Source organism: Vombatus ursinus, unplaced genomic scaffold (assembly GCF_900497805.2).
Source record: "Vombatus ursinus unplaced genomic scaffold, bare-nosed wombat genome assembly UNPS02014810.1, whole genome shotgun sequence".
Lineage (NCBI taxonomy): Eukaryota > Metazoa > Chordata > Mammalia > Diprotodontia > Vombatidae > Vombatus > Vombatus ursinus.
In genome coordinates this window covers 7322706-7336504 of record NW_020954588.1, presented here as the reverse complement: position 1 = coordinate 7336504, position 13799 = coordinate 7322706, and the positions used below count along the sequence as shown (strand labels likewise).

General features: G+C 42.4%; 1 protein-coding gene across 6 annotated transcripts in view; it reads left to right on the top strand.

Annotated features, from left to right (window-relative positions):
* Window positions 1–7: 7 nt before the first annotated feature.
* The window catches only part of XRN1 (5'-3' exoribonuclease 1), a 98781-nt gene continuing 84989 nt past the window's right edge, over window positions 8–13799 (top strand). For 5 of the 6 annotated variants that reach the window (XM_027875852.1, XM_027875853.1, XM_027875856.1 and 2 more), the window contains exon 1: window positions 9–139. In XM_027875852.1, coding sequence (XP_027731653.1) covers window positions 65–139 — 75 coding nt within the window. In that variant the 5' untranslated portion in view covers window positions 9–64. Of the gene's footprint in view, window positions 140–13799 lie in introns of all 6 variants that reach the window. The other variant, XM_027875854.1, reaches the window with a different exon arrangement.

The following is a 13799-nucleotide window of genomic DNA, read 5'->3' as shown; positions in this document are numbered from 1 at the left end:
GGCCCGGGCGGGGGGTTTGGTTTCGGTTTGGCGACGGCTGCAAGCGGGGTCGGTGACGGTCGATATGGGAGTCCCCAAGTTTTACCGGTGGATCTCGGAGCGGTATCCCTGCCTCAGCGAGGTGGTGAAGGAGCATCAGGTGTGTGTGGGGGCGGCGGCGACGGCGGCTCCCCCTCAGCCCGCGCCCCCTCCCCCGTCCCGGGGCTTCGGGGGCGCCTCGGCCTCCTCCCCGGCGGGGGGCGGGGGCTGTGACAGGCGGCGGCCGTCGCGCCGTCGGGGCCCGGGCCCCTTTGTTTCCGTTTCTTTTCGAGAGGCGCAGACTTCGGCCCGGGCCGGCGGCGGGCTTGGCCCTCGAGGGCTTCCCGTCTGGGGCCCCGTCGGTGCGTGCGGGGGAGCGAGGGCGAAGTTCTCGGGGGCAAAATCCAAAATTGTCGCGTCCGTGGAAAGGGCCGAGACGGGCCCGAAGCCGTGCTCTGCGGGGCCGGAGGGGCCCTTCCGTACCCACTAACACGAGTGTTGTCAAAGGGACCGAAGGGGGGGGGCGGAGTCTTTAATTTCCCAAATAGAAGGACCCGTCCGGTTGCATCAGTCGACGAGCGTCTGTTAAATAGCCACTGGCAGGCGCCGGGTCGGGCTCCGGGGAGCCGAAGACAAAAGCGAAGTCGTTCCTGCCCCCGAGGAGCTTCCATTCTCGGGGCGGGGGCGGCCTCGGCCGCGGCCGTGCATCGCAGACGGGATAGTGTGGGGAGGGGAGCCCTAGCATCCCAGCGGAGCGGGGAAAACTTCATGGAGACGGGACCCTGCAGCCGAGCTTTGGAGAAAACTAGCGATTACAAGAGGGAGAGGCGAGGAGGCATGAGAAGGCTTGGAGCCCGGAGACGGAGGGTCGGGTGGGAGGCATGGTTGGGAGACCGGTACGTACCGAGGGGGTAGGAAAGGTGGGAAGGGGCGCCTCGGGGCCGGAGACCAGAGTTTGTGTTTGGTCCTAGCGAGGGGGTAGGGAGCGCTGGAGTTTATTGAGCCGAGGGGATGAATGTTATCACGTTGATAGTTGTCAAGTCGGCGTGTAAATTACGCATTTACTCCGTGTCAGGCACTATGCTAGGCACTGGGGAGAGAGGCGAAAACAGGCCCTTCCCTCAAGGAATTTCCATTCTGATGAGGGAGACAACATGCAAGCAACCGTACATACAAGTAACATACCGGATAAAGTGAAGACAATCTCAGAGGACCGGCACTAGCACGTAATAGGGGTTGGGAACGACTTCGTGCATAATGTGGTGGGGTTTTAGGTGGAGCCTGAAGGAAGCCAGGAGGGAGAGCATTCACGGCTAGGGAGAAAACTGGGGAGAATGAGCAGTGGAGAGGTGGAATAGGTCTTGTTCCAGGAACAGCAGGGAGGCTAGCATCACTGGGTCATAGAGTACGTGTAGAGGGGGTAAAGCACGAGAAGAGTGGTCGGTAGCAGAGGGCAGGCCAGGTTATGTAGGGCTTTAAAGGCCAGGAAAGGGCTTTAAAAACCAAACAGCTGTGTGTAGGATAAATTGGAGAGAGGAGAACAAAGACAGGGGGACTAATTAGGACTTGATTGCAGTAGTGTGGGAGAGGTGATGAGGACCTGAGGGAGGGTGGCCGCTATTGGAGAGAAGAGGGCCAATGGTAGAAATGCTGTGGAGATGTAATTGACGAGTTTGCCTGATGATGGTTTATAGTTACAAATTGTTTTGAAAAGGCAGCTTTCTTATTGTTGAAAAATGCTTCAGAGATTTGTTTTTTAATTAGAGACTGTTGAACAACAGGTTTAAAAGAAATTAAAACTATCAATGCTATATGAAAAATACTACAAATTGCAAATAATAGCACGTAGATTAGACAATTATGAGTTGTCAGCTCACTGTCATCAACTTGTCAGATGGTTAAAAAATGGTAGTCAAATTTGAAGGTTCATGGGAGATAGGCACACTAATGCATTGTTGGTAGAGCTGTGAATACATCTGTACTGGTCCTGGAAAACAGTTTGGAATTGTCCAAGAAAATTTACTAAATTGTTCATACGTACAGTTTGGTCCAGCAATCCTACCATTGGGTTTATGCCTTCAAGAAGTGAATGACAGAAAGATCCTTTGTCTACAACAGCAGCACTAACGCGAAGAAAAAAGCTGGAAACCAGTTTTGTTGCCTGTTGATTGGGGAATGACTAAACAAATTGTGATAGATAACTAGAATATAATAGTACCATAATGTAATAATATGAAGAATTCAGACATGAGAAGTCTCATGTGAACAGATGCAGAGCAAAGAAAGCAGAACTAAAAGGATATACACACCACAATGACATAAACAAAGACTACAGTAGAGGATTATATAATTCCAGTGGCCAATGTTAGCTCCAGATACTGGAGTTAAAACACATCCTTTTCTGTTAAGAAATGGTGAACTACAAGCATAGAAAGTTATTTGTGCTGTCAGTTGCAATTGATATAATAAATGGTTTTGCTTACCATTTTGAAGAGAAGGTTCTATGGAGAGTCATAGAATTTTAAGAGTTTGAAGGGACCTCAGAGACCTTATAGTGTAACCCACACACAAAAGAGGTGCCCACTGTTGGATGTGTGTGTTGGGGGGGGGGAGTAATGGACAGGATGGGGGGATGCACAAAAAATAAAACTTAAACCTATCTCTTCTGACTTCCCAACTAGTGATCTTTGTTTATATTCCATCATGATTCCCCATTTAGATGCTGAATTTCAGAAGGGACTCAGTTTCCTCATTAGTAAAATGAAGAGGTTGAGCTACCTGGTTTCCTAAGTTGTTTATACTTCTGAGTCCTAGTATATCTTTAAAGCACACTGTTAACAGGATTTTTACTGAGCCAGTCTTTAACCTGAGCATGCCCGGAGCTGCACAAAGAAGGCCTAGAGTCAGGAGTGCCAGTAATCAAGTAGTAGTTTTATTAATCAGTTTCTGATTGAGAAATGTTCTGTAAGCTGAAGTAAAAGCACAGGTTATATACTTAAATCACAGGTGAGGAAGGAGGGGGGAAGGTGGATTACAAACAATCATTTAGTGGTTTCTGATGAGAAACCCACAAATCCCACAGTCCAGCAATTCCAGACTCAAGTTTTTGGGGGTCATGATCACCTGCCCAAGGGCACAGAACCAGAGTTTTGTGACAGGAGCAGGTTCCACAAGCTTTGATTCACTTCACTTAAGGTCCAGTGATGATGAGCATTGTCAAAGGTTTGATCAATTCAAGCTGCACTGTGAGCTCTTGACTCCCGAGGCAGCTCTTGAGAAAACTAAATTATTAATATATTCATTACATATATCAATATAAAAATCATAATTCCCTTTTCAACGGCCATTTCATTGTTCCTAGAAATACATTATATATAGGCTTCAACATATTGAATAACCTAAATAGAAATTATTTCAATAAAGAGGTGTTTTGATATATCTTTGAATTTTTAAAATTCTCCCTGGGTTCTGTGTATTTACTTCCTCCAAAAGAGTCATGGAGCATAAAGTTAATGAAATCCACATTCTTTAACCCTTGCTTGACATAAATTACTCATATAAGGGAAGTAGTTATATTTAAGCCTCATTTAAAGGATGAATTAGTCATAAACTGATGAAATAGCTGTGAAGATTGAATGATTAATAAACTGGTTAAATATCTTGGTAGATCGTTGTGTAGTCATAGCATATAACAACATGGTTATCAAGTGGTAACTGTGTGTACTAAGACAATTGTGAACTGCCAGTATCAGAGATGAGCTGATCTAGTTGACTTCATGGAGGTAGGGAGTTAGGCATTAGGTTGGCAGGTTTAGCCATAGCAACTAGATTTTCTCTGTCACAGCTGCAACTAATAGTCATTGTTATTGGAGTTGGGGAGGGATGTTCATAATCTTATGGAGTGCTGTTGTTAACCCTGATCACAAATGTCCAGAGTCACAGAGGTTATGCAACCCCTGTTAACGCTTGGGGAGGGGGGGGAACCAGAGCTCACACAGGTTATCACAACCATAGTTAACTCTGAAATAACAAAATAAAACCAAAGAACTAATAGTGATCATAAGCAAAAAGCTTTCTTTATTCCATTGGAGGAAGGAAACCAGACACATCAGCTGGGGCCCCATCCAATAGGGGCCTAGCTTTAGTGTGGGTAAATCTCAGTATATGTTACAATGGCTACGCAGTGAGCTGTAGCCCTGACAGTGAGGGGTAACAGCAACAATGAAACAAGTTTGATTCATAACAGGGTTTCATGACTGGGACATAGGTACTGCAGGTGCTTGTCTGAGGTCAGGGAACACCTGCTGCTGGTGTGAAACAGTTCTGGGGTTTTGCTGTGACTGAGTTCATCCAGAGGGTGAGCACGAAGATTGTTCTTATGTCAGGCTCAGGGCACAGCTTACTTGCTGGACCTTAGCTCTGGAAAACAAGGTGTCTCCTAATAGTATCCTGACACAATCTTTCTAAGTCCTATATAAACAATAAATGTTTACTCTTGAGATGATACACCTGGGCTAGCAGTAAGAGTGTCCCATACGAATAATTCTAGCAAAATTGGCTATAAAACAAAATTCCACATATTAAATCATATTTTCACATTTTAAAAATGGAAAATTGAGTTTTTGAGGGAGGGAAACAGAGGACATCCCAGTACTCCTTAGCTACCTAAGTAGTTGGGCTGTAGTGCTAATATTCCTACTCTTTTGTTTTTTAGGGTAAAATGTATCCTTAAAGGCTGTCTTCAAACTGGGTGTCTTACATAGATATTCTAAGATCATTAGTTAACATCAAAGAAATACACAAAAGGAGACACACCTACCAAAGATATTTACCATTGTCATGGAAGATATGCTCTGTACAAGTCCAAGTAGGATTTCCTATCCATTCTCCAGGTGCATCTCTTTAAAGATGACAGTAATAATAATAGCTAACATTTATATAGTGCTTACTATGTGACAGGCACTGTGCTAAGTGATTTACACCTCATTTGATCCTGACAACAACCTTGGGAGGCAGGTGCTATTATTATTCCCATTTTACAGATGAGGAAACTAAAGCATAAAGAGGTAAAGTGATTTACCCAGAGTCACACAGCTAGTGTTTGAGGCTAGATTTGAACTCAGGTCTTCCTGACTCCAAACCTAGCCCTCTAACTAGTACCACCTAGCTACCTGACTATGTACTGATTACATTGAGCCGTAGAATACTCCAGGGAAACCTCACTGAGATTCACTCAAAAGAGATGTGTCTAACCATTCATACCCCCCCAAAAAAAGGATGGAGAAATTATATTGCAGTTGGATGGGCAATGCAACATATTAGCCAATTATATAGCTTTTAAGGGAGTGGAGATGGACTACTGAATGGGCCCAGAATTGAATAGGAGAGGGAGATAGGATTTCAGCGTTTTTAATGATCCCAAGATACAGAACCATCCCCCCCCTTTTTTTTAAACATCACTAGATTCTGGTGATGCTGTGATGCTGTGTGGTTATGACTCATTGAACACTTTTTTCTAGAAAGGATCCAAATCGCAGGTGATCCAGAGAGCAGTGGAAAGATGCCTGGTGGGGATGTGTTGCAACCTATTACCAATTTGACTTACGCAGAAGTAGTGGTGTAAAAGACGTCATCAAAGACAGATATGACTAGTAAAGGAGTGTGGCCAGTCATGTAGTAGCCCAGGAGTTACACTCATATCTATGAAATTAGAAAAGATCTGTTAAGGATTTACAAAAGAAATGAAAATCTCACCAGATAAGAAGTTATGGAGTGGAAGAGATCTGCATTGGTGGAAGAAGTGCTCCCATTTCTGAGATCATTGAGCAAGTGATAAAGCTGTGAACTAAAAAATCCCAGACCCACAGGTCTTCGGGTAGAGTCACAGAAGGTTGTCCTTAAAAGGGGCATTTTAAGATCTAGTCTAACCCCTCTGGTTTCAGATGAGGAAAATTATGTTCAGAAGTGGGGAAATAACTTGCTGAAAGAAAATTCAATTCAAGCAGCATTTATTAAGCACGTTTTCCATGTTCCTGATACTGTTCTAGGCACTGGAAATAAAAGATAAAATGAAACTCCCTTCCTCAAGTATCTTACATTCTATTGGAGGACATAATATATACCCAAATAAGTAAAAGTAATTTGGTAGGGGAAGAGATCACTTGACAAGGATCAAGAAAGGCCTAGTATAGGGACCTGCTTCTTGAAGGGAGGCAGGAATTCTAACAGAGATGGGAAGGGAAAGTATTTGGGTAATCAGGCACTGAGTCAGGAAATGGTAGGTTGTGTAGGGAAACAAGTCAGCCTGTGTAACTGACACTTAACGGTAAATAGGAACGATAAGAAATCAGTCTAAGGGGGGCAGCTAGGTGGCGCAGTGGATAGAGCACCGGCCCTGGATACAGGAAGACCCGAGTTCGAATATGGCCTTAGACACATAACACTTACTAGCTGTGTGACCCTGGTGACCCTGGGCAAGTCACTTAACCACCATTGCCCAACCAAAAAAAAAAAATCAGTCTAGGAAGTTAGATTGGAACCAGATTGTGAAGATCTTTAAACGCCAAACAGGAGAGTTTGCATTTTATCCTGTACAAAATAGAGAGGGTTTTTGAGAAGGAAAGTGACAGCTGTAGAGTTTGTTTTTGTTTGTTTTTTGGGGATTTTTTTGTTTCTTTCTCACAGGTAAATTAGCAATGCAAAACTGAAACTATGCCACAATTTATGGTCTTATAAAAGAGTTGATTGGGACACAGAGATTAAATAACTTGTCCTCTGTAATAGAGCCTGTATGTGTCAGAGACTAGACTTGACCCCAGATTTTTCAGACTCCCCAACCAGGTCTCTATCAACTCCATAATCCTGCCTTTGGTGGTCAGACCTTTACTTAATGGCAGATAGGCCTTTGGGCCTAAACTCGAGTAGAGATGATGTGAGTGGAGAAAAGGGGCAATGGTAGTTGAATCAAACAGGGAGGACTTGGAAAATGATTGGGTCTGGAGAAGGAGGGAATGACTGAGCTGGCAAAATATGAGTGACTGAAAAACTGGTGATACCCCTCACAAAAATCAGTAAGTTGGTTTGCATGAAAAGGCAAGAGAATTTCTTTTTGGATGTATTGAGTTTGATGTTCTAAAGTCCTTGAATAAGATGTTCTGGGTTTTTATGGTGGTGGTGGTGGTGGTGGTGGTGGTGGTGGTGGTGGTGGTGGTGGTAATGGTAATGGTAATTTTTTTCCCCTGAATATTAAAATAGAGATTGCTTTTCTGAAAGTAGCTTGTCACCTGAATCAGATTTAACATTATTAAGTATTCACTGTGTACATGCTGGATACAGAATAGGGTGGGGGAAATGATGCTGTCCCTGTCCTCTAGAAGCCTTTCAATCTAATTGGGAGAATATGACATATACACACACATACAAAAGAATGTGAGAAGGAAGGACAATTCAGCAAACATTTATCCGGTGCCAACTGTGTGCCGACTCTTAATTCTAAGCTCAGCAGGAGATAGAAAGTTTAAATAAGATATGGTCCCTACCTTTGTAGAGCTTATGGACACTATATCTTTACTTAAAAAAAAAGTTTCATTAAAAACTTAACATTAAATGTCAATATAGTCAACTAACCTTATTTAGTAACTATATTGAGATAATTAAACATACCATCACATTTTTCAGTCACTCCCTCAGAGTCCTGTCAGGACTCCTTGACATTTTCATTCACTTTTCCTCTTGTCTGGTCATTTCTGGTTCTTCTTTCCAACCTCTCTCCAGCCCCCCACTCCCTCCAAAAAAAAATCTTGGAGAAGAAGGGGATGGGTAGATAGGGAATAAAGAAGATTTCGAGGAGATCTGAGGAGGGTCTTTAAGGAAGAGAAGGGTTTCAGCAGGCTGAAAGGAGGAAGAATATGTTCTAGAGGTAGTGTATGGCCTGAGAAACTGCACAGGAACAGGAAGATTCTCCTGCCCTTGGACAGGCTGTCCTCATGCCTGGAATGTTCACTTTCACTTTTTACAATCCCTGCCTCCCTTCAAGGCTAACTCCAGTGCCCCCTCCTACCAAAAGCTTTTCTTGATCCGTCACCCGCTGCCACTTCTACCCTCATCCTGGTGTGAGTGCCCTCCCCTCAGTTACTTTATATTCATTTTCCTGTATATGTACAGTTTCCTTACCTTGGAAGCAAACCATCAGACAGCATTAAATGTTTCCTCTTAGGCTTGACACTGTGCTACAGGCTGTTGATAGATACACAGAGAATGAAACAGTCCATCCTTCCAAGGAATCCGACCTCTGTCTAGGGAGATAGTAAGTGAAGTAAGTACATTGATCAGTATATTTTTGGGATCAGACCAGATCTATTTAATTGGAATGATTTAATTCCTCCAGTGTGGGAATTTACTCCATCATTCTTTATCTGCTCTGCAGCTTTAGAGAATTGCTTAGGATGTTGAGTGGCCTAGATCATAATGCCAACATGTATCATAGACATGACTTGAATCCATATTTTTCTGACTCTGAGACCAGCTCTTTCTCCACTATGTCAAGTGACTTCTTAATAAAAATACTAAAATAAATACAAAGAGAATAAATACAAATACAAAGCAGAAAGGGAGGGCATTAGCAATTGTTGGAATCAGGAAAGTTTGCATATAGAAGGTGATGTATGAGTTGTGAGGAGAGAGCCAGTTCCAAGGTTGAGAGGTGGACAGTGTAAAAGCCTGGAGTGCCTGGTATTAATAATAGAATGCAAGCTTCTCGAGGCCCAGGACTTGTTTTCGTCTCCCTATGCATAGTAGGTGCTTAATAAATGCTTGATGAACTGTACTTAATCAAGTAATTAAAAATTCAGAGCCTACTAATCCAAAGGAACAGGCACTCAAGATACATTCCTGGGCGTACAACTGAGCTATTAAAATTGCCCAGGAGGAACAGAAGCTCATTGATGAGTAAGATTGCTTTTTGTTCACACTGCCACATAGGCTAGTGTCCTTGGTAATCTGCCTTTGCAGAATTACAAACGACCAGTCTCAAGATCACCAGCAATCTGCTACTTGTCAGTTCTTCATTAAATACTCTTTGTGTGGAATTATCAGCCCCTAAAACTTATGAAATTTCCTTACTGTACATTTTGGTAGGTGTTACCAGTCTTTGTGGCTGCAGTGCACCATACCTTTTCTTTACCACTGCTAGAATATAATTGTTCTATGCCTCTGTATGCACAGGTTGGCTAAGACTGAGATAATTTACTGGATGTATTTTGTTTCTCTGTGTGTGTATGAGTTGTGTTGTGTGATTGTATGTTCATTCTGTGGTCACTCAATTTTCACTTTGCTTTTCTGAAGACATTTAAGTAAGGAAAAACTAGGCATTATTAACAAGATCCATGTAAGTCCTAAAAACAAACCCACATACAAGTAAATAACCCTGTAGTAAGACTTTTGAGTAATAAGATTTTAAAATGTTTTTTATATTTGCTATATGGTTTGACCATATAGTTGCCTGTTGAATATTATAGATCTGAGAATCTCAGATTTGAAAGGTACTGTAGACGTCCAGTAATACAACCCATATGTAAATAAGGATACTCTCTACAACAAGTGATAAGTCAGTCAATAAACTGACTGATTATGTGCCAGGCACTGTTCTAGCAATCAGTAAACATTTATTAAACAACTGCTATGTGCCAGGTACTGTGCTAAGTGCTAGGAATAAAAAGAGGCAAAAGACAGCCCTTGCCTTCAAGGAGTTTACAGTCTAATAGGGCAAACAAGTCAAAGAACAGAGAGAAGGCACTGGAATTAATGAATGCTTCCTGTAGATGGAATTTTAGTTGAGATCTTAAAGGAAACCGGGGAGGTTTGTTGACACCTCACGGTAGAGGAGGGAGTGTGTTCCAGGCGTGGGGGACAGCCCTGGGCCAGAGGTGGAGTATCTTGTTTGCTGGGCAGCCAGCATCACTGAATGTATTAAGCATTAAAGTGTAAGAAGACTGGAAAGGTAGGAAGGAGCTAGGTTATGAAGGGCTTTGCGTTCCAAGCAGAGGATTTTGTATTGGATACTGGAGGGCAGTAGGGAGCCACTTGGAGTTCATTGAAGAATGACCTTTGTTGCAAGAAAATCACTTATGATGGAAAATGCTATCCACATCCCAAAAAAGAACTATGGAGTCTGAATGCAGATCGAAACATACTGTTTGCTCTCTCTCTCTCTTTTTTTTGTTTCTTCTGTCTCATGGTTCCTCCCATTGGTTCTAATTCTTCTTTACAACATGACTAATGTGAAAATATGTTTAATATGAATGCTATGTGGAGCCTGTATCAGATTGCGTGCTGTCTTGGGGTGGTGGGAGGGGAGGCAGGAGGAGAAAATTTGGAACTCAAAATTTTATGGAAGTGAATGTTGAAAACTAAAAATAAATAAATATTTTTTTTAAGAAAAAATTCCCTTTAGTGGCCAAATGGAGAATGAATTGGATGAGGATAGACTTGAGGCAGGCACAGCCACCAGCAGACTATTGCAGTAATACAGGTGTGAAGTGATGGGGGCCTGCATTAGAGTAGTGGCAGTGTCAGAGTTTGAGAGAAGGGGTCATATTCAAGAGGTGTTGCAAAGGTGAAATGAACAGAATCTTCAGCATAAAAATGGTAACATGGGAATCAATGAGATCACCCAAGTGAAGTAGTATACAGGGAGAAGAGAAGAAAGGCCTCAGAATTCAAAGATGAAAATTAAATAGTTGGGCAGTTAGGTGGCGCAGTGGATAGAGTACTAGCCCTAGAGTCAGGAGGACCTGAGTTTAAATGTGGCCTCAGACACGTACACTCACTAGTCACTTAACCCCAATTGCCCTCACCAAAAAAAAAAAAAAAAAAAAAGAAATAGTCCCTTTCCTTAAGGAAGCCTACAAATTTGGGGAAAAGAGACATTGTGTTAACACAAAAATATAAACAAAATACATTGAGAGAACTAGACTTGTGATTTCATTGATGTAGAGAGCTTCTAGATGATGAAACTCTCTGCCAATGAACATTGGCACCTTCTCTACAATTTCTAGTCTTAAAGAGTTGCCGGAGCACTTAGAAGTTAAGAGTCTTGACCAGAGTCATACAGCCAGGAGATGTAAGAGATGGAACTTGAGTTTAGATCTTTTGATGGGGGAGAGGGAAGGTATTACTAGTAGCTAAAGAAATCTGGAAAGGCTTCATGTCAAAGGTGGGGTTATACATTCAAGTTGGGAGTTCATTGAGTTCAGCTTCCTTATTTTATGGGGGACTGAACTGAAACCCAGAGAGATAAGTGAGTTGCCCAGGTTTGCACATGATGTAGTATCTGCAGCGACATTTGAACTAAGGTCTTCCCAACTCCCAAGTCTAACACACTCTCCACCTCACCATTTTGTCTCTTGAACTGAGCTTTAAAAGGCAAGCAGAAATTTGGATCATAAATAATTGGGAGCAAATGGAATTACTGAATAAGGAAATTATATGGTCAGACCCGCACTTTAAGAAAATCACTTTTACACCTTGTAGTAGATGGATTGGAGTGGGCAGAGATTTGAGACCAGGAGATCAATTAGGAGGCTATTTGGTAGTCCAGGTGAGAAGAAGGCCTGAACTGGGATGGTAGCTGTGGTGATGGGAGAGAAGGAACTGTATTGGAGGGAGAGACAGAAAGTATAAGATGCTGAACACTTTACAGCTTGTTGAGGAACTAGGTGGCACAGTGGACAGAGTGCTGCAGTCACGAAGACCTGAGTTCAAATATATCTCAGAACCTTAGTAGCCTTGTGACTGAGGGCAAGTCATTTAATCTCTCAGCCTCTGTGTTGAAGTCTGTAAAATGGGGATAATACCCACCTCCTCTGTGGGTTTAAATGAGATGACATGTAAAGTGCTTTGCAGACCTTCAGATACCATACGGATGTGTTTTCATCATCATCATCCTTTCTAAAATGTATCACCCAGAACTAAGCACAGTGATTCAGATGTGATTTGAGGGCAAAGTCCAGTAGGACCAGGATTATAGGACCATAGCTGGAAGGAACCTCAGAAGCCTCCTAGGCCAGCTGCCTAGATCTGCAGAGATAAAGTGATTTACCCAAGTATATCCAACACACAGTGAGTAATAACCAACGTGAAGGAAATTGTGATTTTCATATTAATCGATATGGTAAATGTAATGAATATACTAATAATTTAGATTTTTCAGAATTGCCTCCTCTGGTTTGCGAGTCAGAAGCTTACAGTGCAACTTGAAATGATCACTCAAACCCTTGACAACACTCTCACAATAACTGTATTCTTGTGCCTGTTTGTAAATGAAGTGAATGAAAGATTGTAGAACCTGTTCCCATCACAGAACTCTGGTCCTGTGACCCACCAAATAACCACAGACCTGAAATAACAGTGTTGCCACAAAACTTCTGGACACCTGTATTGTGGGCTTGTTGTGGGAAACCACTTAGACCCTGGGAAATGATTGTTTATAACCCACCTTTCCCCTCCCTTCCCACTTGTGATTTATGTGTAAAATCTCTGCCTTCACTTCAGCAAGGTGGAATTCTGATCAGGAGAATTCCTGATTTGCAAATCTGTTCCTCATAATGAAACTAATTAATTAAACCACTACTTGATTACTAGCACTTTGTCTTTGGCCTGCTATTTTATCATTCCCAGGTTAGAGACTGGCTCAGTAAAAATCCTGTTAACACTAACATTTACGTAGTGCACAGGCAGTGAGCTAAGGCACCAAAAGCAGAATTTGGCTGTAGGTTCTTTGACTCTAGAATCAATGATGACCTTTCCACTGAACCACTCTGCTTCCAGAAAGGGAAAGGGGTTGTTCCCCTCCCTCTTCTTGGATGCTAAGCCTTCAGTCACTGTACTCCTCTCTACTTTTCCAAGACCTCTTGCCTTACTGTCCTTCCTTTGAAATCTTGACCCCATAGTTAACCAGTTCAGCTTTACCCGGGCCTTTGCCAGTGAGTCTCTCGTCCCTTTGTCCTCTCATTGCTCATCTTTTCTAAACTCCAGTCTTGGCTTATTTTCCCCCGTCTGCCTTCTTTGTTTTTACTTGCATATTACTGAACATGGCTAGGGGAAAAAAGTCACAATTACAGTGCCTAGATCCACTGCAGATTTGTTATCTAATCTTAACTGGATCTTCAGTGCTTCACACAGTCCCCTTCTCTGATTGGCTGTCTTTCTCACTTCACACAAACCTATTTTCTCTTCATACCTCTTATAATCATCTTTACCTACCTCCTTCTCAATAGGGGACCTCCCATTATACTTAACTGAAAAAATTGAAGCCATCTAACATAAACTTCCCCTTCCCCTCAGTTCTACACTTGAAGTCATTTTAACATCATTCATTCTTTCTTGGCTCTTGAGTCTTTAAGGAAGAAATGGCCTTTCTCTTTGCAAGGCTAACCCCTCTACGTGTATCTTGTTACTACTAGCAATTCTTATCTGTTCTGCAAGCCTAGCCCTTCATTCTGAATCTCATTTCAAAAGATTCCACATCTCTCCTTATCCATTAAATTCTTCCCTACGAACATGCCCAGATTTTCCACATCAATTGGGAAAAAAAAAAAAAAACCTTCACTTCATCCTACCAGCCTCTGTCCCAGGCTGTCATCCTATTTCTTCTTTCTTTCACGGCCAAATTCCTAAAAGATTAAAAAAAATTTTAAAGACTCTCCTTTAACTCCCACTCACTTTTCCACCCTTACAAATGTAGCTTCTTAATCATTTTAGCTGAAACAGCTCTCATTAAAGTC